The sequence below is a fragment of the Peromyscus leucopus genome, chromosome 8b, assembly GCF_004664715.2.
Source record: "Peromyscus leucopus breed LL Stock chromosome 8b, UCI_PerLeu_2.1, whole genome shotgun sequence".
Taxonomy (NCBI): Eukaryota; Metazoa; Chordata; class Mammalia; order Rodentia; family Cricetidae; genus Peromyscus; species Peromyscus leucopus.
In genome coordinates, this window is record NC_051086.1 from 19,982,912 (window position 1) to 20,010,239 (window position 27,328).

General features: G+C 39.4%; 1 protein-coding gene across 1 annotated transcript in view; it reads left to right on the forward strand.

The window, feature by feature from the left end:
* Nucleotides 1–228: 228 nt before the first annotated feature.
* Sox30 (SRY-box transcription factor 30) overlaps nt 229–27,328 on the forward strand; it is a 41,641-nt gene continuing 14,541 nt past the window's right edge. The window contains 15 exon segments of the mRNA XM_028864321.1: nt 229–376; nt 379–980; nt 983–1,007; nt 1,010–1,078; nt 1,081–1,126; nt 1,128–1,162; nt 1,165–1,185; nt 1,188–1,232; nt 1,235–1,264; nt 3,099–3,125; nt 3,128–3,306; nt 3,308–3,338; nt 4,524–4,664; nt 4,667–4,702; nt 20,627–21,119. Of these exon segments, the coding sequence (XP_028720154.1) occupies nt 229–376; nt 379–980; nt 983–1,007; nt 1,010–1,078; nt 1,081–1,126; nt 1,128–1,162; nt 1,165–1,185; nt 1,188–1,232; nt 1,235–1,264; nt 3,099–3,125; nt 3,128–3,306; nt 3,308–3,338; nt 4,524–4,664; nt 4,667–4,702; nt 20,627–21,119 (1,928 nt within the window).

The following is a 27,328-nucleotide window of genomic DNA, read 5'->3' on the forward strand; positions in this document are numbered from 1 at the left end:
AGCGGTGGGTGGGAGGAGCCGAGGAGCGGGTCTGTGATTGGCTGGCCGGGGGCCCCGGGCCGCTCACGATTGGGCGAGGCGAGCTGGAGGCCCGAGTCTGTGGAGCGCGTAGGGTTCTGGGTAGCCAAGGCCTTGGAAGCGTCTTAACCGAAAGGGGGAGGGGGAGGCCGCCAACAAACGGCTGAGCTCACAATCCCGGCCGCGACCCCAGCCGGCCGCCCCTCCCCCATGGAGAGAGCCAGGCCGGAGCCGCCGCCGCCGATGCCGCGCCAACCGCCGCGGCCCACCCCACCGCGCCCGTTGCGCCCCGCTCCGCCCGCGCAGCCCGTCGAGGCCGCCACCTTCCGGGCCGCGGCCGCCGAGCGTCCCCAATCGCCGCCGGCCAGGCCGCGGCCGCCATCGCCGCAGTGGCCTCATCGTGCGGGGAGGCCGCGGCGGCGGGCGCGCAGGCCGGGACGCGGCGCCTGCTGCAAGTGAAGCCGGAGCAGGTGCTGCTGCTGCCGCCGCCCGGGCCGCTGTTACCTCAAGCTCCCGACGAGGGTGCGGTCGCCGCCGCCGCCTCCTCTTCCGCCTCCGCCTCGTCCGCGCAGGCGCGTCTGCTGCAGCTGAGGCCGGAGCTGCTGCTGTTGCCGCCCCAGTCCGCGGCCGACGGAGGCCCTTGCAGGCCCGAGCTGCGCCCCATGCAGCCCCGGACGCTGCTCGTCAAGGCCGAGAAGCAGGAGCTGGGGGCGGGCTTGGACCTGTCGGTGGGATCCCGGAGGACCACCGAGGCCGGCCCCAGAGCCTCCAGGGCCGCCAAGTTGGATGGCCCCGGGAAGGCCCTCGATGGCCGCCGAGGGGATGAGAAGAAAGCCAAGCTGGAGGCCGAGGAAGCCTCGAGGGATGCGCTGAAAGGCGGGGAAGGCAGGAACCTGCTGGCCATCGGAGAAGGAGTCATTAAGACCGAGGAGCCAGACAGACTCAGGGAGGACTGCAGGCTGGCAGCACGGAAGCCGCATCCAATGGCCTGGCCACGGCAGCAAGGATGGTATCCTGGCCCAGCCGCCCGGTGCTTTCGGTCCGCACCAGCAAGACCTAAGGTTCCTTTGACTCTCCACACGGTCCCTCCTGGGGCCCGTATCAATTTCAGGGCCTCCGCCTTCTGAGCTGATACGGTTGTCCAAGGTCCCCTGACACCAGTGCCTATTAAATGCAGTCCTTACTGGAGCCTTCTGTAAAAATTGAAACCAAAGATGTCCCCTCACCGTGCTTCCCTCAGACGCAGGTATTAGAAGGCAAGGGAATCTGGCTTTCACAGTTAGGTCTGTGTTGCCCATAGCAGACATACTAGCAGCCCAGGAGCCAAAGCTCGGAAAATAGAATCATGGTACTGATTCTTAGCCTGCACAGGGATGGTTTCTGACTGATTTTCTACATATTGGTAAAAATACACAGAAGTGTGAAGGATTTCCACAAATATTTTTTTAAAAATAAATTTTAAGACTTAGTAAACAGATTTAGGTAATAGACACAACAGAATACCTTGTTAGATAATGCAGATTTCCCCAGCTTACACATAAGTAACATTTCAAATTTCCTGATGTAGTAGCTTCATAGGTTGATGCTTATCAAGAAGTAGAACAATAAATGTTTTTTGGGGGAAATGATAATTGTTTATAGTGAGTATAGAGGTTATCTTTAACAGTGAACAGTAACTTTTCTTGCAGAAAACATTAAATACTGCATTGTAGTATTCTAGAAGCTAAGGTTTTCTAGAAATATTAATAAAAATACTCAATAAGCTAACTTGTTTTTAAAAGAAGTGATAAATTGAAATAGCAGTGACTACAACCAAATACTACTTTCCAATGTTTTTCAAGTATATAACTAGCAAGTCCTTAGGATTAGTTCCTATAGAACACAAGTCACTGAATGTCTTGATAAGTCGTAGCTTTCTTCATATTTTCATGAACCTCTATGCTTATTTTTTTTTGTTTTTTTAATTTTCAGTGCTGATTCTTCCCACCCCACTCCTTTGCTTTTTACCTTTTACAATTTAAATAACTTTTTTTTTCTTTTTTGGTGTGTGCATGCACACACATGTTCCCAAGCCCTTCTATGCACATACCACTTACTACACCTGACTTATATGGCACTGGGAATTGCCATATAAATGCATATTAGGCAAGCATTCTACCAACTAAGCTACATCCCCAATCAGCATTCTTTATTCTAAATATCTTTGCACATCTAAAACAGTTTTATATATCAAGTAACCCTAAAATGAATTAATGTGAAACATTCATAGGTAGTACTTTTTCCCCCCCTTTGAGACAGGGTTTCTCTGTTTAACAGTCCTGGCTGTCCTGGAACTCAATCTATAGACCAGGTTGGCATCAGACTCAGAGATCCACCTGCCTCTGCCTTCCAAGTGCTGGATTAAAGGCATATGACACCATCTCCTAGCCATAGATATTACTTTTACGAACTGCATAGGGATATAAATCTAATGAACTTCCTTTATAGGAATTTTTAACTGGTACTGTGACCCTCAGGGTCACTTGTTTATTTTTCTCCCAGGACACGAGTCTAGTTTTTTTTTTTTTTTTTTTTTTTTTTGGATGACACGAGTCTAGTTTTAATGATTCACTGTGGCAGGAATTTCACCTTCACAGTGAAAATTTTGTGTTAGCATAAATATTGTTTGCTTTGAAGGACACTACTACTGCTCTTGGAAATGACTTCCTTTAAATACTTAAGTAACTAACATATATAGTGCTAGGTGCATAGTTATGAATGAGTCCAGTTCCTGGCTCCTAATTTTTAGTAGAACATAAACTAATGTAATAATGAAACTCAAATAAATAGCCATCCAGTGTGTTTCTAACGTTACTGAACAGTATCTTCAACAATACTAATACTCTCTAGGAGTTACTCTAAGCTACAATTTAGAATGCTGAGTTCAGGAACTATAGGGAATTTTTGGAATACTGCAGTATTTTGACTATCGTAGTGTATGTTTTCAGGTACTCAAAATGCAAATATAGATGAAGGTACACTTCAGTTTAAAAATTGCATACGTGGCACATTAACTTAGTCTCTTAATTTTTGTCATGTAGGAATACCTGATACTCCCTTCAGTAAGGACAGAATGGTCATGTGAAGCGACCCATGAATGCATTTATGGTTTGGGCAAGAATCCACCGACCAGCACTAGCCAAAGCTAACCCAGCCGCCAACAATGCAGAAATCAGTGTCCAGCTCGGGTTAGAGTGGAACAAACTCAGTGAAGAACAAAAGAAACCCTATTATGATGAAGCACAAAAGTATTAAAGAGAAGCACAGAGAGGAATTTCCTGGTAATCAATGAAATGAACAAGGCTCTTCAATTTCTTTTAAATTTATTTAGGTAAAGATTAAGTTAGGTTGAGATTTCCTAATCTTTGTGTGAGAAAGAAATAATGGCTAACATTATAATAATGATTTAATACTAAGCATATATTTTCTTAAGTAGAACACAGGTGTGAACTGTCTGGTCACATATTTACCAGTTAATGCAAATCAGGAGACATATGCTTTTACTGTAGTTTTGATTAAATACATATAGGTACATACAAACATACATACACAGGTGTAGCTATATAGGTAACAGTAAATCTCCATGATTCTATTTTGTAGTATACTAGAAATATCAAATAATCATGGCATCAGAAAAAAACATAGTTCACACTTAAAAGATAATTAAAATGCAGAATTAATATCCTGTTCCATTTTAATGTTAAGTGGTTATCAGAACATAGTCGGTGTTTTGATTGATAGATTTATTCCTATTATGATACAGTTTGAAATGAGTGATTCGTCTCAGTAAGGGCATTGAGATAAAGGTTGGGAACTATGCATTCTTTGTGGGTTATATAACCGTACATAACACAAAAAGAATTTTTTTCTGAAATATAAGCAGAAATATTTTAGGAGGCAAGATTCTGAGGTATCAACTGGATGGAACCAGTGATTTGTTTATGTGATAGCACCAAACTTCTGACTTTGAAGGAAATTCGTGTTTATGGTTTAGTAATTGTCAAGTCTCAGTCTCCGAGAGTGACTTCCCAAACCAGGCATACAAATAGTGAGTGGCTATTAGTGACTATTACATTGTAAGCTACTGACATTTGTATCTTATAGAGTGAGGAGGAGGAGGAGGAAATAAATCATGTCTTATGGGGTATTTTTCTTTAGGAGAGGAAAGGGTTTGGGATTCAAACTCAATGACTTCAGTATAGAGTGTGCCACGAAGTCACTCTGTGACTCTGAATATGAGGCATTTTGACCTTCCTTTCTATTATGGATTACAAAATTAACAAAATAGAAGCTATGTGGATGTTAAAATGAACAGTAGAGGATTTGTTCACAAAAATAGCATCATGGAGCTGGAAAATACGCTTTTAGACAACCCATTTTTTTTTAACTTTAAAGTGTCCTATATTATTAATAAGAAAAAGCCAGAGTCTGTGTATTCATAATAAAAACTCTATCTTTTTCTTTAGGTTGGGTTTATCAGCCTCGTCCAGGGAAGCGAAAACGCTTCCCTCTAAGTGTTTCCAATGTATTTTCTGGTACCACACAAAATATTATCTCTACAAATCCTACAACAATTTATCCATATCGCTCACCTACCTACTCTGTGGTAATCCCGGCCTTCAGAACACCATCACTCATCCAGTTGGTGAGTTGGTCTGTTGTAGATTAGTTGTAAATACCTACATCATAATTTTACCTCTTAAGATGAAATTTGGTTTCTATTAAAACTTAGAATTTAGAACAATAATAAAGGAATAAAATTAAGAAGAGAGAAAATGAAAACATTAAATGGGAGAAGGAGCAATAGCAGATCACTGTGGACAACTCTGATTTTTAAGTAAGTTAGGATTAGCCCCTATCTTAGTCAGATAATGAAGGAAATGGCTGATATAATTCAATAGGAAATAGGGATGTGTTTCACTTGCATAATAAATAATGCTTTGCTAATGGGCTATGAGATATTTTGTCATGAAACTTAGGAAGGATACTGATCTATTGAAGACTGTTCTCATACTGTTCCAGAAAATGGAAACTATCCATTTTCCCTAAATACTTGTTTGGTTCATGTTCCTCACAGTGTGATCTATGGAAGGTAGGAATGCTAAATTGAGACTCTCAAATCTTAACTATGTGGTACCTCAGTGGCTCGTTCCCCCAGAACTTTTGTAATTGTCTCTTAAGGAAACTGCCATCTACTCATTTTTGCTATGGCTTCAGCTGCTCTTCCCAAATTTCTGCCTGTCTGGAGTCTCCTAAAAATAAAGCTGGACCTATGGGTTAGAGATGGGTAGATCTTGGAAATTAACTTATTAATATTATGCATTTTCAGTATTTTTAATTAAAGATTTTTATTTTATGTATACGAGTGTTTTCTTTGTGTGTGTGTGTGTGTGTGTGTGTGTGTGTGTGTGTGTGTGTGTGTGTGGTGTGCGCTCTTGCATGGTGCTGGTGGCAATCAGAAGGTGCCAGATCCCCTGGGCCTGGAATTATACTTTGCCTTTTGGCATTGGGAATTGGTTTTAAGCTGCTGTTTGGGCACTGGGGACTGAACCTGGGTCCTCTGCAAGAGCTGCAGGTACTCTTAACTGCTATACAGTGTCTCCAGCCCCCATTTTCAATGTCTTTTCAACTGTGTCATTTTAGCCATTGGAAGTAATAAAGCTGCATTCAAGATATCTCTGTTCAGGTGAAAGATGCAGAAAGTTGGTCTGTAGCCCCGATTTTGCGATACAGTCAACCACTCTTTGTGTTGCTTGTAATTCTGTATTTCAAACTAGGCTTCACTGTTTCTCTGTTTTGGTTTTGTACTGTTAAGTATTATTTTTTACTTTAGTACACACTGCTTCTTGTTGCCCCTGTAGGACTTTACTTGCATCTGTTTGTCCATTTTGAATGCTCATGTTTCTCAAGAACAGATGGATCAATGTTCTTATCTGAAGCAGTTGAGCCTTTATACAGTATATTACATTTGCACCTCTGTGCAAAGATGTGGGATGGAAGAAGACTAAAGATTTTTTATGATATTGGGAGGATTAGTGCATCATGATTTTGTTATTTAAGTGTGGTAAACAGGATTATAGGAAGCAGTTTGGAAACATATACAACAGTAAACAAAACATGATGAGTCTTTGTTAGCTACTTTAAGAAATTGTTTACAATGCCATGTATTTCTTGTGAGGGCCAGAGAGAGTAAAGATTGATTTCATGGACTTCAAATGATAAGCAAAAGCATTCTATAAATAATTTGAAAATTGTTTTTAGATAAGTATCATTCATAGTGAAATTTATTTGCTACCATGCTGTCCAGTTGTGCAACTTTGAAATATATTATTATATAGTATATATAATATATATTATTATAGTTATTCCATCAGCTTGGTATCATATTACCTAGAGGTAATAGTATAACTAGGAAGTTTGGAAAATTTAAGACTCTAAAGCATCCATAAAATTATTAAAGTTAGTTAAATAGACTATATCATAAGTCCTTTCAAGAACCAAAGTTGTTGGCTAGGCATGGTAGTGTGCACACAAATTTCTAAATGTCTTTTAATAAAAAATCTGGAACCAGATATTGGGGTAAATGCTGAAAGATCAGAGAGACAAAGGAACAAGCTACTGCATGTCTTACTTCTAGGACCCTCAGCCTGAAAAGCCTTAGCCAATAGGCCTCTAGCCAAATGAACTTCCTCAGCCAATGTCTTTAGTTCCTGTTTTTTTTCAGGCCTCATACACCTTTCTCCACCCAACATATCACTTCCTTTCTCAGCCTCTCTAGTGCTGGATTAAAGGCATGTGATTCTCAGTACTGGAATTAAATTGTGTGCCACTACTGCCTGGCCTCTATGTTTAATCTAATGGCTTGTTCTGTTCTGATCTTCAGGCAGATTTAATTAGGGTACACAATATATCACCACATTTCCCCCTTTGTCCAAAATAATAAAAGTTATAACTATAGAAGAAAACTATATACAATAAGTACAATAAGTATATACAATGTATATAGTCAAAAATTACATTAACAATGTTAGTCCATTAACATTTGACAGATTCAGAGAAAATACTCTTATTTATTCTATGTTGGTGAATCCAAAGTTCTGTATTCATTCACTTTTTATTCTAACTTGTATTACAACTGAAAAACTACCTTTTGATGTCTTTCAACTTACACATTTTACACCTCTTTAGTGAGTTTCTTTTCTGAATTGATAACAGGAAAACTATAACTATGACTAATCTTCACCTCCTTCAGAGATCCAAGAAGGAAATAATATTACCTAAATAAGCAGAAGTGCAGACAAGCAACTTCCAAAAAATGTGAGAAATGACAGAAACAGCTGGCTTCCTGGAGAGTTACCCAGGTTCTCCAAATGTGGGCATCCATCTTTGGCCTATAGGCCTAGCATATCTGACAGACTTATCTGTAAAGCAGGATTTTCTGAAAGGCTTCCTACCTTGTCTTGGAAAGGTTCTACAGTCGTTTATTTTGTGTCCTGCTTGTCCATTTGGACAGCATACTGTTATCAGTCAAGGCAAGGGTATTTCTTGCCAAGTGGCTTACTTTTGCCACAAGAAATTAAACTTCATATGGAGTCTCTTCAATGTCCATCATCTTCTCTGAAGTAGATTTGATGCTGCCAGGAGAAGACATGTCTCATAGTCATAAAAGAATCTATGTTATTAAAACATCTTAAATGTCATATTCTGAGGATCTCTGAAGTGTGTTTGAAGATCCTCTAAAATATATCTGTTTTGACCTTGAAACATACTAACATACTAACGAGTTTGATTTTAATGACTAACTACTAAACTTTCATTTCTTTATATCCTAATTAGTTGATAATAATAAACTTTCAAGGACTAGCAATTTGCATTACATTGTTAAATGAGCTGTTAGATACAACATCTTGATCAAGAATAGAAATATATGTGCAGTATAATCTAACAAAATGAATCTCAACTTTATTAATCCCAATATACACAATTTGTATGCAATATATAAATATCCAATCCAGTGTAAAATATTTAAAACTAGTAGCTGCTTTGTAAAAGTAGATTCAATAATCTACCTTTTATCTTATCATTTCTTTATAATACAGTTTTATTTCATATCCCCCTTTCTTCTTTTAGAAAGAGATTGATATGACCAATAACAATTTTTAACCAACCTCTAAACAAAGAAACATCCATAATCCATTTTTGGGATGTGGATGTTGTTTTCTAGACTATACTTCTGCTGACTGGGGGCACTGGTAGTCTTTGGGGACACAAAGAGAATTTAATTTAGGATTATGGTCAAGTCCTGATTGGTGTAGTCTGTGAGGCTATATCATCTTAGCTAGCCATTTCAATATTGTCCTGAGCAGTTCATAATCCAAAGCCGATCTTTGGGTGGTGTTTGTCAGCTTAATGGCATTATCATTGTCCATGTGGAATTGTCATTGTGGGGTCCTGTCATATTTTTGAAGACTCCAAAATCACTGTTAGGAGTGGTCATGGTTCACTGCAGAAATCTTTATTGTGGGACAGTCTTTATGGATGATTTATCCTTTTTTCAGATCTTCTCATTTGTCCAGTGTTCTTCAGATTCTTTAGTCTTCATTCTCCTGAAAGACAAAAACAAACCCTCCCCCAACCTTACTTTAGGGAGTTTTCAAATCTAATCTTTATCAATTTTGATTTATGGTTTCTCCTGAATTTTTTGTTTTTCTCTTCTGTAGCTATTCTATCACCCAAGCAGTATGGTTTTTTGTTTGTTGTTTGATTGTTTGTTTGTTTTTTAACAATAGCATTAGGTTCTTTAATTGCTCTAGGAAGAGGTTTCTTCCACGGTGACAGGAAAAGACTGACAGAATTTGACATGGGGGCTTTGAGAGCCCTCAGGAGTCTCCTGATGGCAAAGGTAGGGATTACCTTGTCTGTCCCTTGTTGATCTACTTTGTTAGTCCAATGTCTGCCTTTGCCACACCTTCTGCACAATCAGAAGGGAGAGGTGTTTATGTTGGGATTATTCCTTAAAAAACATTGTTCCTAGGCATGCCTGTTTATAGTCCCTTTTAGGTGACTTGTTTCCATGATTGAACACTTGACATTACTATTTTTCTTCAAACCTCTGAAATGCACCTCTCTTCTCAAGAATAATCATGTTTGTGAGATTCAATATGTATTGTATATCGGATCCATTCTCTAAGGGTGCTGATCTTGACTTTAGGGCCTACTTATCCTGTTGTGTTGTGCATTAGCATTTTCAAAAGCCAGCGATTTAGTTATTATTATCTGTCTAGCTTCTGAATTTGTATCATTCTTGTGGTTTATATTGTACACTCGAATAAATTATCTGGGATCAGAAATAGAACAGCCACTTTATTAAACTTAGAGGTTAGCATTGGGTAGCACACACCTTTAATCTAGCATTCGGGAGGCAGAGATCATCGGATATCTGTGAGTTCAATGCCACCCTGGAACAGTCGGGCATAGTGACACACCTTTAATCAGCACTTGAGATCTCATGTCTTGCTTAAGAAAACCATGCTTTAATCCAGAAGTGATGGCAAGAAGCAGAAAGGTATATAAGGCATGAGGACCAGAACTAGAGGCTTTTAAGCTTTTAGTATTTAGCAGCAGTTCAGCTGAGATCCATTCAGGTGAGGACTCAGAGGCTTCAGTTGAGGAAACAGGATTGGCTGAGAATTGCAGTGAGGTTTGCTGTGGCTTATTCTGTCTCTTGACCTTTCGAATTTACCCCAATACCTGGTCCCAAGTTTTTTTTTTTATTAATAAGACTTTTTAAGATTTATGTTACACATTCTATTTACTGCTCAAGTCAATCTTTGTAAGAAATGAGTGAAGGTTTCTTTTGACTCAATTGACTCAATTTCCTTTCCTACTTCTTCAGTTCTGTCTCAAGCATTCAAGGCTGCCATGGGCATAAGCCAGGTGTTGTCATCATATAAAGATTGTCTTTGTTTATCAGCATAATTGCCTTCTCCAAGAGTTGATCTTGGATGTTTCAAGACCTCTAGCTCTACTTAGTTGTTCATAGTCTTAGCCTCATTTTCCACCAGGTCTCAATTGTAATTGGGGACAGCTCTAGACTGATGTAACAAACCTCTCAGTCTTGAGGGATAATTCAATTACAACTTAACCACAAGTTTACATCTGTTTAATGAAAGATGAGTCGATGTTGTATGAGACTATTGATTCTTTGAATCTCCTTAAATCTAAAATTTGCACAGGATCAATCAGCTCTTACTAGCCTTGAGATATCTATCAGTTGGAAGTTCCTGTAAGGTTACTGGATAAATTAAGGTTGGCTTTGAAAGCTGTAGGCTGTTTCTCTGTAACCTTTTAATGCAATGTGAGATTGGTTTCCTTTAATTTTCTGTCTGTGTCTGAATATCTCTATGATCTGTTTTAACAGGTTTTTCTAAACTTTTATCTTGGCACTCATATTACCAAGTTTTTTGATGATAAAACAAATTATCAAATAAATAATATTTATAATTGACATTGCATCTATCCATCAACATTAATTATCTCTCAAATTATTGAAAATTGAAAATTATCCATTTTCAAACCATTTAATGTACAGTCAAACAGAGACCAAATGCTTCCATTGTAAAAATGTTCCCATTTTTTTAATGTGGGAAAAAATTTTCTTTTAATTAATTCTCCCTTTAAGAAATCCCAATTGACTCACCAAATTGCTGATAGTAACAATTCAGATGAAGTGTGGCAGCAGCCTGAGGAGGGGACTCAAGGAAAGAAGTGAAAGATCTAGCCATCTCACAGGAAGATGTGCAAAAAGTGGCTAATTCCTACAGTTTTGGGGCCAAAAGCCTATGGAGTTTGCTGCAGAGAGGCTGCAACAAAACCTTAGCCAGTGGTTAGGGAGTCTGGCCTAGCCGGTGTAGCTCCAGCCTGAGCTGTGGCTTTTTCATGAATTCGTGCCTCACAAGTTGGATGCCAGATGTAATACAGATTTCAAATGGTCTTTTAATAAAAAAAAAATCCAGTGCCAGATATTGGGGTAAATGATGAAAGATCAGAGAGACAAAGGAATAAGGACATCTTACCTCTAGGCCTCCTCAGCCTGAAAAAGCCTCAGTTATTGTCTCCTCATGCTTTTTATACTTTTCTCCTTCCAACCATCACTTCCTTCCTAGTGTTGGGATTAATGGCATGTGTGCTTCCCAAATACTGGGATTAAATATATGTGCCACCACTGCCTGGCTCTGTTTCTCTCCTAGACTGAGTCAATCTCATGTAGTCCAGGTGGCTTTGAACTCACAGAGATTCAGATGGATCTCTGCTTTCCAAATGCTAGGATTAAAAGTGTGTGCCACACTGCTGGCCCTATGTTTAATCTAGTGCTTGTTCTATTTTCTGATCTTCAGGCAAATTTTATTAAAGTACACAATATATCACCACAGTAGTGCATGCTTTAGTCCCAACACTTGGGAGGCAGTGACAGGTAGATTCCTGTTATTTTGAGGCCAGCTGATCTACAAAGCAGTTTTAAGACAGCCAGGGCTACACAGAGAAGCCTGTCTTGAAAAACGAAACAAAAATGCTGTAGTTTTAATCTTTGCAGCACTGATTTTAATACTTCCTGCGTTGTTTCTTTCAACTAGTTTTATGCTCTTTAAAGTCATGGTAATTTTTTTGTTTTTGTTTTTGATTTTTTGTTTTTGTTTTTGTTTTGGATTTTTGAGACAGGATTTCTCTGTGTAGTTTTGTTGCCTGTCCTGGATCTCGCTCTGTAGACCAGGCTGGCTTGAACTCACTGAGATCCCTGGCTCTGCTCCAAGTGCTGGGATTAAAGGCATACGCCACCACTGCCCAGCTCGTAATTTTGTTTTTTAAACATGTATTCTTATGAAGGAAAGATATGAAGATAGTGAGGCATGATTTTTCTTTTTACAGAAGTAATTCTTTTTTTTAGTAATTTTGGTGCATTTATGATACTGTATAGGTGACCAACTTTTTAGGTACAGTAAGTAGACTCACTAAGGTAGTTTGCTTGAAATCACCATTTGAATAACTAGAAGTTGTTATTCAACTCTACTCTTTACAGGACCTTTTGCCTAGGGAGGTACTAGCTTACCCATAGTAAGCTGTATCTTCCCATATCAATTAATACAATCTCCTAAAGACACACCCACAGGCCAATTCAACATATACAATCAATCTGTCATTGAGACTCTTCCCAAGTGATCCTAAGCTATATGAAGTTGACATTTAAAGCTAACCATCACAAAAGTGATGTACATTTAACAAAATTGTTCTGGCAGAAACTATTTCTATCTACATTATCCAATACATTATGCTTTACCTTTGAGTTTCACTACAATAATTATGCTATTGGTACCTGAGATCTTTTTTTATTTGTCAGTTTGTAAACTTACTATTGTACTGTATTGATATAGATTTCTCAAACTTCCTTCTGTGAAAATTAGGGTTCAAGAATCATAAGATCTTTAGTAGGAAGGATTGTGTTGTCTCCACTTCAGTTGCCTCTTGAAACTGTCATTGTCTAAGCCAGCAGTTCTCAGTCTGTGGGTTGTGACTCTTTGGGAGTCAAACAACAATTTCACAGGGGTTGCATATCAGATATCCTGTATATCAGATATTTACATTATGATTTATAAGAGTAGCAAAATTGCAGTTATGAAGTAGCAACAAAATAGTTTTTTTTTTTTTTTTTTTTTTTTTTTTTTTTTTTGGTTTTTCGAGACAGGGTTTCTCTGTGTAGCTTTGCGCCTTCCCTGGGACTCACTTGGTAGCCCAGGCTGGCCTCGAACTCACAGAGATCCGCCTGCCTCTGCCTCCCGAGTGCTGGGATTAAAGGCGTGCGCCACCACCGCCCGGCACAACAAAATAGTTTTATGGTTGAGAATCACCACAACATGAGGAAATCTATCAAAGGATCCAAGCATTAGGAAGGTTGAGAACCACTGGTCTAAGCACTTTCAATGATTTTGTTCTTTCAGGTGAAGAATTTATCAAGTAAGGTAGTATTGCATTACAGTCATTTGGTTTTTGTTAATTCAGTTTCCTTCTAAATGCCTGATTTTAAAAAAGGCGTGTGTGTGTGTGTGTGTGTGTGTGTGTGTGTGTGTGTGTGTGTGTGTATGCATGTGTGCACAAAGCTGCTGGTGCCTTAGTAGGCCAGAGGGGTCAGATACTTCTGGTTCTGATTCTTAAGTTATGGTTGTGAGGCCCTTGATATGAGTGCTGGGAGTCACACTTGGGTCCTCTACAAGAGTAGTTAAGTGTTTAATTTGCTGAGCCATCTCTCCATCCTCCAACTGCCTCATTTTACTGACTTAAAACATGTAGAGTAATTTTTTTCACACAAGATTTTAATAGGTTTCTCTTAATTTGGCCAATTAGCTTAACAGCTTTGTGATTTAGAAGTATGTTTTTTCTTCTTCTTTGCTTTTAGCATTATTGTGTAAACAACCACTTTTATATGAATGCTTTGCTTTAGTTATCCTTTTCGGTCTTCTTCCCTAAGCCAACATTTGTGATGCCAAAAAGAAAAATAAAACCTCATTATTCAATTAGTGATTTAGAAATGAATTATTAAATACTTCATACCAAATTCATGGATTTTCTAGTAATCTTTCCTTTTATTTGATGCTCAGTCAAGCTTGCTTCATGTTCCTGTGTAGTCTACCAAGCCCACTTGTTCTAACTGGCAAGCATTTGCACTGCACCACACACCACATACAGTATTTTCAGAATATCTCATAAAGATATTAAATATACGTGAAAACTAAAAGTGTACTCAGGGCTTTATTACCATGAAATCTTCCTATCTCCACTATCTTCTTAGTGAATTAAATGCCATAGTTGCAGACCTGCCTCTCTGACCCTTCTACTGCTTAATACTTATCAGGCACCTGCTATGGGCCAGGTTGTGTTAGGGACAAATGTGAATGTTTCCATAGACCCTCTTGTCAAAGATTTCATATTGTAGTTGTAGAAAAGATAGCTACAGACAAAACTAAGCTTTCTGTTCCCTTGATCAGACTACAGCAGCTTCTTGTCTGTTTTTTTTTTCTTATATACACTGCATTTTTTGCTCTGTCTCATGTTCATCATCATCACTCTAAGCTCTTCTCCTTCTAGTCTTGAAAGTATATATGGCATGACTGTCTAGAATCTTCTTCAGGTATATTATCAAATGTCTTAGGTGCCACTTATGCCAGCATCCTCATTTTATATCAGCATTCACATTTATATACAGGTTTTGAAACTTTTGTGGAAAATACATTTGTTTTACCTACTGCTAAATGTCTACTTGACACATAGATGCATTTTTCATTATTGAGTTCTCTATATTTTATTTGTCCAGCCTAAGATCAGTTTTGTTGATTATGTCATCACTTAGTTGACAGTCTTTTACTCTCCAGAATTCATACATTTTTTCTAAATGTTTTAGGTATATTTGTGACAAATTTTTGCATCTGTGTGCCATTTGTGTTTATATACTTCTTATTTATGTTTTGTTTTGTTTTGTTTTGTTTTGGTTCACAGGGTTTCTCTGTGTATCCCCGGCTGCCCTAGAACTTGCTTTGTAGCTCAGACTGGCCTCAAACTCATAGAGATCTGCCTGCCTCTGCTGGGATTAAAGGCATGTACCACCATACCCAGCTTATACTTCTTATTTAAATAAAACTGGAAGAAAAAAATGTTCATGACTCTAGTACTGTTCTAATCCAAAAGACAGCAGGTCTATCTATCTTGGCCTTAAGATCCATTCATAGAAGATGTTATGTCCATTAGAAACTCAGATCTAGTCAAAAATCCCCTTTAAATGTTGTATAGTTTGATGCAGGACAAACCATTTTGACTTTGAACCTATAGCAGCTGTGGTTGTCAACAGGCATGGATGGGAGGTACTCCATACTCATAAGGATTCTGTATCCCTACTGATGAATTTGTGAGGCTCAAATGGATGGTTCCAAACCCATGGACACAAAGGTGACCCTGGTTAAACTCAGTAGGCCACAAAACAAAACAAAAAGACATGAATATGGGGAAGAGATTTGTTGGGGAAGGTTCATAGGTGTGGAAAGGACATAAGAAAGAGTGGAACATTAGAGTACACATAAATGCATTAAAAATGTGTGAAATTGTCAAATAACAGTTAATAAAAATCTACTTTATTAAAAACAGCAATAAATAAAAAGTAGTGTGGTTCTTCATTTAAGTTCTCATGAAGAGGCAGGGAAGAGACTCATGTGGTTCTGATGTGACTGTGTCATGAGCTCCCCAGAGGCTCCCAGGAACAATGTACTCTATTCTGTAGCTGCTTCCAGCTCTTATTGGGGTGTTGGTTGTCAGGGTCCAGGAAGGCTAAAAGGCTAGTCAAAGGCTGGACAATTGGGCATTCATCGCAGCATCCGATTAGCTGTTCCAGGTGAAGGGACAGGGAGCTATCACATCGGCTGGACTGGATCTCATTAGCTTTCAGCAAGTCCAGAGCTCAGCAGTTGGAAGTCCATAGGTGCTCCCTGGATGGTGTCTGTTAAAGCTGCTGAGACAAATATAGACTAAGGACAAAAGTTAAAATTTTGGAGCTTAAAAGAAAACCTTATAAACTGAGAATGAACAAACAATATAGCTGCAGCCTTGAGGGAAGGAGCTGATTGCCTGCTGTTGTCTAGCTGACAAAGCTATAGTTAGCTTAGCTGTCAGTGTCAGAGATCTGAAAAGGATTAACCAAAAATGACAGAGGCTAGTTTATAGTCTTTACCGAGACAGATATCCCATGTTCCTTTGGACTCTATGGTCATGAGGGCAGAGTCATCATGACAGAAGTCTTGGCTGCCAGGCACAGAGGATGAGAGGCTTTCCTATGGAAGAGGAATATGGGGAGATTAGCCTTACCTTGTCTAGGCAAAGTGGGGCATCAACTCTCCAGTGCCCTGCTTGTCCACAGTTTGGGCTGAGCCTTGGCAGAAGGTGAGGCATTGGGGGCACTCTTGCTCAGTGGTCAGCTGGTTAGCATTACCAAAGTCCAAGTGGAGTTGTCCATTGCTGTATCCATTGTCTTCTTGGAGACCTTGGAATCATTGCTAGGATATGAGAGTCTCTGTTTGTCTTAAATGTCATCTTCAACAAATCTCTGACAGTCTGAGGTCTTGAACCAAGCAATTCCTGTTTGTTTTTAGTTATTTGGTTTAGTTGATACCTTGAGAACATATTGATAAAAACAGAAGTAGAACTAAAGGGGTTAAAAACCAAGGTTAGCACATTTGAATATTTGCCCAGAACTATAGACACTGATAGATTAGATCATTTAAGGCTACCTATGTAGCCTTCTGATTATTAACCCTGTGCTTATAGTTTTGAGTTAACATTTTTGTTATAAAATATTAGATTTTTAATTATGTTTTTATAAATTTATAAACCAATAATTTTGTGGTTGCCCTGTTCTTGTTCTTTCTGCCTATTTTTGATCTCAGACATAGAGACTTCAAAAGCAAGTCTGGGTCTGAAAAATGGTGGGCCATAACCCAACTTCAGAGGCAGCTTTTTAATAAAACAGAACAGTAGAAAACAATTATTATACAGGGTGTAGTTCTAATGGCTAGAATGCCCAGAGATAAATCTGAGCCCAGGTGGCTGGTTGTAACAGTAACAAACATACAGAACATAGTAAACTCATACATTTAAGACTATTCAGACATGTAGTGACTGAATTAATGCTTTCACATAAACGGAATATATATATATATATGTGTATATATATATATATATAATATATATATATATATATATATATATATATATATATATGGCTTTTGTCCCATAACATCAGTCTAAAGTGTCAGACACAAAACAAACAGTCCAAAAACAAACATAACATACAAACAATGCAGATTCCTCTTGGCCACCTGAAGAAAAGCTGATTTCCCTTAGCCACCCGAGGAAAAACTGATTCTCCTTGGCCACCTGATGAGAAGCTGATTTCTCCTGGCTGCCTAGAAAAAGCTGATTCCTCCTGGCCACCTAAGGAAAAGCTCTTTCCCCTCTGGCCACCTGAGGAAAAACTGATTCCCCTCTGGCCACCTGAGGAAAGCTGATTTCTCCTGGCCACCTGAGGAAAAGCTGATTTTCCCTGGCCACCTGAGGAAAAACTGATCTCCTTCTGGCCACCTGAGAAAAGCTGATTCCCCCTGGCCACCTGAGGAAAGCTGATTCCCCCTGGCCACCTGAGGAAAAGCTGATTCCCCCTGGCCACTTGAGGAAAACAGAAACTGAGACAATGGCTTGTTGCCAGCAGGGACTGACTCTGCCTGTCTATTCAAAAACACTAGGGGGATCCAAGATCCAATCCTATATAGAAGGGTCCTGGAATGTCTCCCAGTTCCCCAACCTGCAGTCTTTCAAACATGTCCACCCATACCTTTTGCAGGCAACTTGGAAATTGGCCCAGTCAAAGTACAATGCAGGACAGAGACAAAGTGAGACCAAACAAGACAGACAAACAGAAAGAAACTTACTGGCAGTCAAAGGCTCCATGGGTTGGGACCCTGGTGGGTCTGAGAGATCCCAGAAGAGCCCCCAAATGTCATATGCCTGTATCATGAGCCCCCCAGAGATCACCAGGAGTCCAAGCTTGTATGCAAAAGCAAAGGAGCCTTTATTGCAAGATCGAGCTTGTGTTTCCTGTCCATTCTGACACAGCGTTGGATCAGGGAGAGCCTTGAGCTCAGCTATGGCAGGGTTTTTAAGGAGTAAAGGATGGCCGATAGGGGAATTCCAGATTCAGATGGGGATTAAATTCTTAATTAGACAAGAGTCAGGTAACAGAAACCTTGTCAAACAGGGATTGGTACTGGCTTTGCTGCAAGGAAATTGGCAACCTATATACAGGTTATGTAACCTATCCTTTATGTCTTGGAGCATCTAGTACTTGTTTGTCTCAATTCTGATTGGTCTCCCAGGGCACAGTTTGTGGCTTTTCCTGGTTATTGTAATGATGAGGCCTAATTCTAGTATTGTTGGTCTGCAGCCTGTCATGGCTAATGCTAACTTAGGCCTCTTCAGTTCCATCTCATCTTCCTGGGCTCTTTATTGTCACTTTGTCTTCCCAGGACTCCACTTGCTAACAATGTCCTAAATAGCCTTTCCAGTTCTCAGTCTCCCCCTCTTCTCTTTATCTCAAGCTACATACTGCTCCTCCTTATGAACTCTATAAAGCTACTTTTTTTGTATAAAAAAATAGTCTGTCCTCAGTCTCTGCCATGCCTTGATGCCTCATTGTTCATTCCAATCATGCAACAGAGGAAGCCTGGTGACAACTTCCAGTCACTCAGCACCTTCAGCGGATTCTTCCTCTTTGGGACTGGGTGATAGGAGACATGCAGGAATTGTTTACAGTTGTACTGCTTGATTCTTATATTTGAATTTGTTTTTGGGTTTTGGATTTTTACTCTTTTGTCTTTATGTATCTAAGCTGCTTTCCACTTCATGTAATGATTGGACAGTTCTGGCTATTTTAACAGCAAGTTTATGTTTTACTCACATCTGGATGTTTCTGGTGGTAAATATAGCTCTTTCAAAAGACAGTTAATGGATGAAGGCTTTTTTCTTCTACAGGCCTCGTTTCCATTTCTTCTTAGAACTGTCTTAGGGAGAAAGCATTGGAAAAGATATATCCCCCTTTCAATGACTGAAACTTGATCAGCAGTTCTGTAGAGTTCTTGTAACATTTTTTCCTGATAACTAAATGTGTACACTTGGTATAGGAAAAAGAACTCAACAGAAGTAGATTGTCAGGTTAATTTCTTGAGTATGGTAATAATTCAAGAAATAAAAATTTGAGAGATTTTACAAGTTTTCCTGGCCATGTGATTGTTATAAGGTGCTTTAAGTCTCCTTAGAGCAGATCAGTGTAGAAGTACTATCAGCTTAGGATTAATTGTTTTTCCTTCAATCCAATATTAACTCTTTCTTTAAGGATTTGTGTGGGAGTGCATATATCTGCATGAGTGTATGTGCACTTACATGTATGTATGAATGTGTGCCTTTGCATGCCTGTGTACAGAGGCCAGAAGAAGCTGTTGAATCTTTGAAACTAGAGTTAGAGGTGCTTGTGGGACCCCCAGATTATTATGAGAATGTTGATATCTGAACTCTGGTCCTCATGATTGCAAAGCAAGTGCTCTTAATCACTGAGCCATCTCTCTAATGCCTCTAACTATTTTTAAATCAGGTTCTTGGCTAGATACTGGTAAAACAAACAGGAATAAAAAACTTGGCATGATGATACATGTCTGTGATCCCAGCACTCAGGAGCCTGAGGCCAGTCTGGGCTAACAAGATCTTGGCAGCTTCATTTATATCCTCCTCCTGTACTTCACTGGGTCAAGAACCATCTTGAAATGGATGGGGGGCAGGAGAGACTCTTCATTCCTACTAGGAGGTTTAGAAGGGCATTACCTTCCACTACTGAGAGAAGGAAACAGAGGGAGGTCTTACCTGGATAAAGTTGAAAGATCTGTGTTTTGGGCCTCTGAGAGCCATTTCTGACTGCAGTGTCTCTACGTGGACTGTGATTTTGTTAACAGATATCTAGCTGCATCGGACTACGCTGGATATGATTATTCCAAAGGCTTCTATTTGTATTTTGACATGGAAGCTTAGTTCAGTTTAGTCTAAGTGTGGTGTTTGGATAACAGCATCTCTTATATTTTTTGGTTGTGAGCCTAGCCTTTAACAGCTGAGCCATCTCTCCAGCCCGGATAACAGCATCTCAAGCAGCAGTACTGTCTTTTTGGGGAGTGGAAGGATAAGTCACGTGACTGTTTTACTTACCTTTAAGAATTCAGTCCTTAGCAAATCATGTCCTGCCAGTATTTTTTTTTCAGGTCTGTCACAAATGGCTAACCCATGATAAATCATATTCTTTTTGGAGATTTCCAGCTATAGTCACTTTGAGTGCAGTAAAGTGAAACAATTTCTTAATTTTTTCAGCTAAAAAGTATCATAATTTTTAATGTATAAAAGTATGCAAAATGAAAGAAACATGACCCACAGTGCTATGAAACTTCTATTTATATGAAAATAAAATAAATACATTTCAGGCTGATCAAAACCCAAATACTATGAATTGAACATGTAGATTTTCCTACTATCTATGTATCTTGTCCCTTGCCAGTAGTTTTATGTTATATCAACATTTTCATGTATACATTCTTCTAAGTTATCAATAGTAATGTTATTCATTTATTTACCTACCTAAGTTGAGGACTCTCCCTACCTTGTGCTACGCAGAAGCCGAGTTTGGGGATACAGTAGTGAACTCAACAGGTCTCTCTGCTTATGACACTCAGAGGCTAGCTGGGAAAGAGGAAAATGTAAATTCACAAGAAATTACAGTGACTTCAGTATTGTCAGAATACTGTAAATAAAGGGGAGAGTGATTTGCTATGAGACCACTACGAGGTAGAGGTGGGTAGTGAACTCCTTCAAAGTACCAGTTCGCAGTGTGGTGGATCCCAGTGGTGACCTTGGCAATGGTTAACTTATGCTATTTTTATTTCTGAAGGTGAAGCCCCACCTGCTATCCAGCTGCCCACACCTGCAGTCCAGCGCCCAAGCCCCATCACACTTTTCCAGCCCAGCGTCTCCAGCACTGGCCCGGTGGCCGTTCCGCCTCCAAGTCTGACGCCCCGCCCATCACTCCCACCTCAGCGCTTTACTGGGCCTTCCCAAACTGACGTTCATAGGCTTCCTTCCGGAACCAGTCGCTCTGTGAAGAGACCCACTCCAGTCTCCCTGGAGAGCACCAGCAGGATTCCAGCTGGTGCAAGTACTGCCCATGCCAGATTTGCAACCTCGCCTATCCAGCCTCCCAAGGAATATGCCGGCGTTTCCAGTTGTCCCCGAAGCACTCCAATTCCCCCAGCTACTCCCATTCCACACTCACACGTCTATCAGCCCCCGCCCCTTGGCCATCCAGCTACACTGTTTGGGACGCCACCACGATTCTCCTTTCATCACCCTTACTTCCTTCCTGGACCTCATTACTTCCCGTCAAGGTAAACAAACCGTTTTCTACCTCTTACCTACAAATACTTCTAATGAAGTTAGGGGAATTTGGGGACGCATTTCTTTATTTTTCCCGCCCCCCCCCCCCCATCCCCCTTGGTTTTTCAAGACAGAGTTTCTCTCTGTGTAGCTCAGAGAGTAGCTGACTATCCTGGAACTTGCTTTGTAGACCAGGCTGGCCATGAACTCGAGAGATCCACCTGCCTCTGCCTTCCGAGTGCTGGGATTAAAATCATGCGCCACCGCCTGGCCTGGGCATTTCTTTTCCTCTGAAAACGTGGCATCCCCAATCAGGCTTCCATTCAGCATGGAGGCTAAAAAACCAAGCAGTCTACATAAAGAGATGAAGGGGGCACGTGGACCCGGGGAGCTAGAGCCAGAGAGAATGCATCGCCATCTACAGGGGCCGCTGTTTCTCCGCTCCAGCCAGCTCTCCATGTGAGAATATGGTTTCAGTATTGTCAAGTGGGGTTTCATAGGAAACAGTTCGGAGTAGCCACATGATCCCTTTACTGGAGCTGTGTTTCACGGACGCAAATTGTGTAGTGTCTTGTTAAAATGCAGACCCTGACTGTTAGGTCTCGGGTACAAGAATAGTTGTAGCATGCTTGCGAGGCTACATTTCTAAAAGCTCCCAGGTAATGGCAGTTCTGTTTGCTTATGGACCACATTTTGAGTAATAAAGGTGGAAAAGGGAAGGTTGACAAGCCAAGAGAGGTAGAATGACTTTTAAAAGTTACACTTCCTCTCTGTGCCCATTTTACCAAACCAGGGAATTTCCCGTGTAAATTACCAGTAATGAAATTGATTTTCATAGGGAAATGTCTTGGGGAAGCAAATTGAAACTTCGCTTTGCAAATATCTTCTACTTCTGTGTTGCTGTTAAGTATACACACACAGTTAATGTTGTGATTGGAATATTCAAATGTTTGATACCAATCTTCTACTGTTATGTAGATCAACTAAAGGAAGTTAGGTTTTCTTACCATGACAAGTTTATAGGATGGGACTTTAACGTACAAATTCTCTGATACCATTTTATAAGAAGGCTTTTGAAAACAAACACTTAAAATGCAGAACTATACCTCTAATTAGCAATAGTAAATGAAGTAGGTAAATAATAATATTGTACTTAATAAGCTTGAATTTGATTGGATTTAAGAAAGCCAAAACAGTATATCAAGTGTAAATATGAAGATAATGCACTTTTTTTCAAAAAGGAAAGTGAGATTTATAATTTCATTCTTAAAATACTTTGTAATTGTTCTCTGACTTTTGTCCATATATATCTGATGATAGGTTTTCCCAGGAAATGAGTTATCTAGTTATGCTTTCTTAAATAGAAAAATCTAGTATGGGTAAATAGCAAAATTAACTGATTTCCTTGTCTATAAATTGATAATGGAATTTTATAAGGATTTTTTTCCCTAATTGCTTCAATACAGTGATTGTAATGGGTATTTAAAGTCAAGATACACATATTTTGTGTGTTTATTATATTTTACATATTTTAACAAAAATTAAATTGGTTAGGCATTTTAATGGAGTCATTTTATAAAACAAAGACACTCAGATGTCTCATGCTTCTCTGAGATATTGTCTTCCTGCCTTTGAGTATTAGCCATTTCATTTTGTTTTTGTGACACTCTTTTTCTCAGGTAACATTCATTCTTCCAGTTAGTTCTCTTCTCTCTCATCCTTCCTTTTCCCCTCCTTGTAGCATGTTTTTTAAAGATTTATTTTTATTTATGTATATATATATGTGTTTGCCACATGTGTGTGGAGACCAGGAGAGAGTGTTGGATCCCTCAGAACTGGAAATACAGGTGGTTGTGAGCTGCCTGATGCTGAGCCATTTCTTCAGCCCACTGTAGCATATTTTTATTTTCATACTCAAGAGAGATGTATAAAATCTTCAATTTATACATTCAATAAACATTGAATGTTGCAATGAAAAATATTAAGATGATATGAAAGACAAATGGAGACTTAGTACGCTCAAATAAAGAGAAAACATACTCAAATGTGTAAATATAATAGAGAAGGCAGTCTACAGAATTCCTGATTTATAGAAACATGGCAATCTAGTTGTAAATTTTAGACACACACACACACACAAAAAAAAAAAAAACAGATTAAAAGTCTTCTGAACAAGTATTTGGTTGTCGACTTATTTAAGAATGTGATTGAGGCCCAGTGGTGGTGGCACACACCTTTAATCCCAACACTCCAGAGGCAGAGGCAGAGGCAGGTGGATCTCTTTGAGTTCAAGGTCAGCCTGGTCTACAAAAGGGAGTTCCAGGACAGCCAGGGCTACACAGAGAAACCCTATCTCGAAAAACAAACAAAAAAAGAGAAGAAAAAAGTTTGATTGAAATCATGGCATGCATTCTTTTGTCTGAACTTTTATGAGGGACATTTATAGTTCCCACATATTGATGGATTAGTTACTATAGAATACCTTCTGCTGTAGCTACCTAGAAGCATTGAATTTTTTAAAAAATATTTATTGTTTTATTTTATGTGTATGAGTGCTCTGTCTGCATTTATGACTTTATACCAGAACAGGGCATCAGATCCTATTAGAGATGGTTGTAAGCCACCATGTGGTTACTGGGAATTGAACTCAGAGCCTCTGGAAGAGCAGCCAGTACTCTTAACTGCTGAGCCATCTCTTCAGCCCCGAAACATTGAATTTAAATATGAATAATTTAAGATGTAAGTAAACTCATCAGAAAAGAGAATAAGAGAATAAGGCCTTATTTTGGAATGGCCAACAAGATGAAAACTATTTACAGTTGTCCTGGAGTTGGTTTTCAGACTCAGAAATAGTCTCAGTGGCTGTAAAGTCAGTTTTAAATGCCTGCTTGAGGAGACATCCAGTCTTGGGTTTATGCATGATCTCAAACTAAATTATCTCCATAAACCAGAATTGCAGAAGGCTTTTTCAACCATAGTAAAGAAAATAGAAAAACTTACATAACCAGCTCAGATGAAGTATAATGAGAAATATGGTTTTGCCTGGAGTTCTGTGTGATTTCTAAAGTGCATTCATTGCACACTAATTTAGAATCTAAAATCACGCCATCCACTTGTTGAAGACATTTTAAAGTTGATAAATTCCTTTGTAATTGGTTGGATGTTACCTGGGCAACTGTTTTAGAGGAACACTTCCACTACCCAAGCCAGCTGGAACTTCCAAGGAGGCAGAGATGTGGTTATAGCATGAGGAAAGGAGTCATTAGAGCTAAACAGAGAAGTCACAAAAGAAGAATCACAAATGGCTGAAAGACATTTAAAGAAATACTCAACATCCTTAATCATCAGAGAAATGCAATCAAAACAACCCTACCACCTTACACCTGTCAGAATGGCCATGATCAAAAACACTAATGACAGTCAGTGTTGGAGAGGATGCAGAGCAAGGGGAACACTCCTCCACTGGTGGTGGGAGTGCAAACTTGTACAACCATTGTGGAAATTAGTATGGAGGTTTCTCAGAAAATTAGGAATCGATCTACCTCAAGACCCAGCCATACCACTCTTGGGTATATACCCAAGGAATGCTCAATCATACCACAAAGATACATGCTTAACTATGTTTATAGCAGCACTATTTGTAATAGCCAGAACCTGGAAACAACCTAGATGCCCGTCAACTGAAGAATGGATTAAGAAAATGTGGTACATATATACAGTGGAGTACTACTCAGCAGAGAAAAACAATGACAGCATGAAATTTGCAGGCAAATGGATGGAGCTAGAAAAGATCATACTGAGTGAGGTAACCCAAACCCAGAAGGACAAACATGGTATGTACTCACTCATAAGTGGATTCTAGATATAAAGCAAAGAACAATCAGACCACAACCCATAGAACCACGGAGGCTATATATATAGCATGTGGGACCCTAGGATGACTGTGGCTTATATTAAGTTTTGGTTTTACTCAATTACTGGGCAAGCCTCAATGAAACATTTCACCATTAGGGTAAGAATTTATACTGTATCAAGCTGATAACAGGAAAATTAATTAATTAATTAATTAAAAAAGAATGTGAGTTTGGGCCTGGAGAGATGGCTCAGAGGTTAAGAGCACAGGCTGCTCTTGCAGAGGACCCAGGTTCAATTCTCAGTACCCACAGTGATGGACAGCCATCTCTAACTTCAGTTCCAAGGGATCTGCCACCTTCTAGACCCACCTTCTAGGCTGCCTGGGTACTGCAGGCATGTGATGCAGAGACATGTATACATTCAGTCTCATATATACATAAAATATTCAAAAAGAAGAATCTGAGTTTGGTGCTGGGGAGATGGTTCAGTCAGTAAAGCATGAAGACGTAAATGAAATCCTCAGCATGTGTGTGTGTTGGGGGTGGGGGCGGGGCTGGGGGTTACACTCTTGTAATCCTAGCTCTGGGGAGGCAGAGATAAGTGGATGCCTGGGGCTCGCTGACCAGCCAGCCTAGCCTAATTGGTAAATCCCAGGTCACAATGAGGGACCATGCCTCAATAATTAAGGTGGATGGCTGCTGCGGAATGACAATCAAGGTTGATATTTCACCTCTACATGTACTCATGCACAAATGCTTTGTGCCCTCTAATGTGTACCTGTGCATACACACACAGATACAGACAGACAGACAGACACACACACACACACCACAGAAGAATAAGAGTTCGTAGAACTTACAAATAGGATTAACATCCTAAGAATTTGAGATAATTGAAAATTAGGAATAAACTAAAAATATGTATTTTAAATCATTAAAAAGGGCTTGTATTTCAACTGAATATAGTAATAAGGACTGGATTTACTTTTAGGTAAAACAGTAAAATTGTACAAAATATATGTATTGCAAGATACTGGACCTCAGGTAATGAAGAACAATGGTCTATGAGAGGCAGAAACCTAGAAAAGAAAAAGGGAGAATCACTATTGAGCTGTAACAATGTATTACCCAAACATATAGTTTTCAACAAAATAACTCAAAAACAGAAAATTGCAATCCATTCAAAGGTAAAACAAAGCTGAGTGTGGTGGCGCATGCCTGTAATCCTTGTATTCAGGAGGCTGAAGCAGGAGGATCTTAAGTTCAAGGCCAGCCTGGGTTTCATAGCAAATATTAAACCTGCCTGAGCTACCTCAAAATGAATGAATGAATTAGCAAATGGATGAAAATAAAATCAGTAGAAACTTTATTCCAGAATTGAGTTTGACAAAGACCACAACACTATTACCAATGTTTTTAATAACTAAAGAAAATTATGCTTAAAGACATGGATACATTAGCTTTCCTTTGTTTATCTAGTCCTCATAAAAATTGTTCTTTCCTGTGTTGTCATTGTGGCTATCTTTCTTCTGAGTACAGTATTCCTGTATTTCCTGCAATACTGATGTGATGGTCATGAACTGCCCTAGTGTGTGCTTGTCTTGAAACATTCTGATTTTCCTGTATACCATATTTTTACGCCATAACTTTGCTGAATATCGCATGAATATAGCAATCTTTTTAAAAGAAAATAAAGTATCTGTTACTGTTATGTGTATAGGTGTTTGACTTGATTGTGTACCAGATGTGTGCAGTATTCACAGAAGTCACAAGAGGGCATCACATGCCCTGGGACTGGAGTTGCCAAGCATTGTGGGCTGCCATGTTGGTGCTGGGAACTGAACCCTAGTCCTCTGGAAGAGTGGGTGGTGATCTTAACCAATGAGCTATCTCTTCAGCCCTTGGATAGAACGGTTTTGATTGCATTTATTTTCAGGGGTTGAAATACATCATTCTGTGCTTATCTAGTTTTTAGTGTTACTTGCAAGAGATCTGATATTATGCTGATGTGTTTGACTTTGTAGGTGAGCTGACAGTTTTCTCTTAAAGCTCTCTTCGTGTTTTTGACATCTTGACTGTCATGTGTCATAGAGAGGTTCGTTCTTTGTTCGTGTGTATTTAAGGTTGTAAATGTTTCTTGTAGTTGTATGTCCATTCCTCGAGATTTGGGGAATTTTCTGCTACAATTTCATTGAATAGATCCTCTGTTTTAGTTTTTACATCAACTCCCCCTATCCTTTGATCTTGGGTTTGGTTGGTCTCTTGATTCTCATGATTTTGTGGTCATACTCATTTATTATTGTCTTTGCAGATATTTGTACCATTTCCTCTACCTGTCCTTCATTCTTAATATTCTTTCTTCTGCT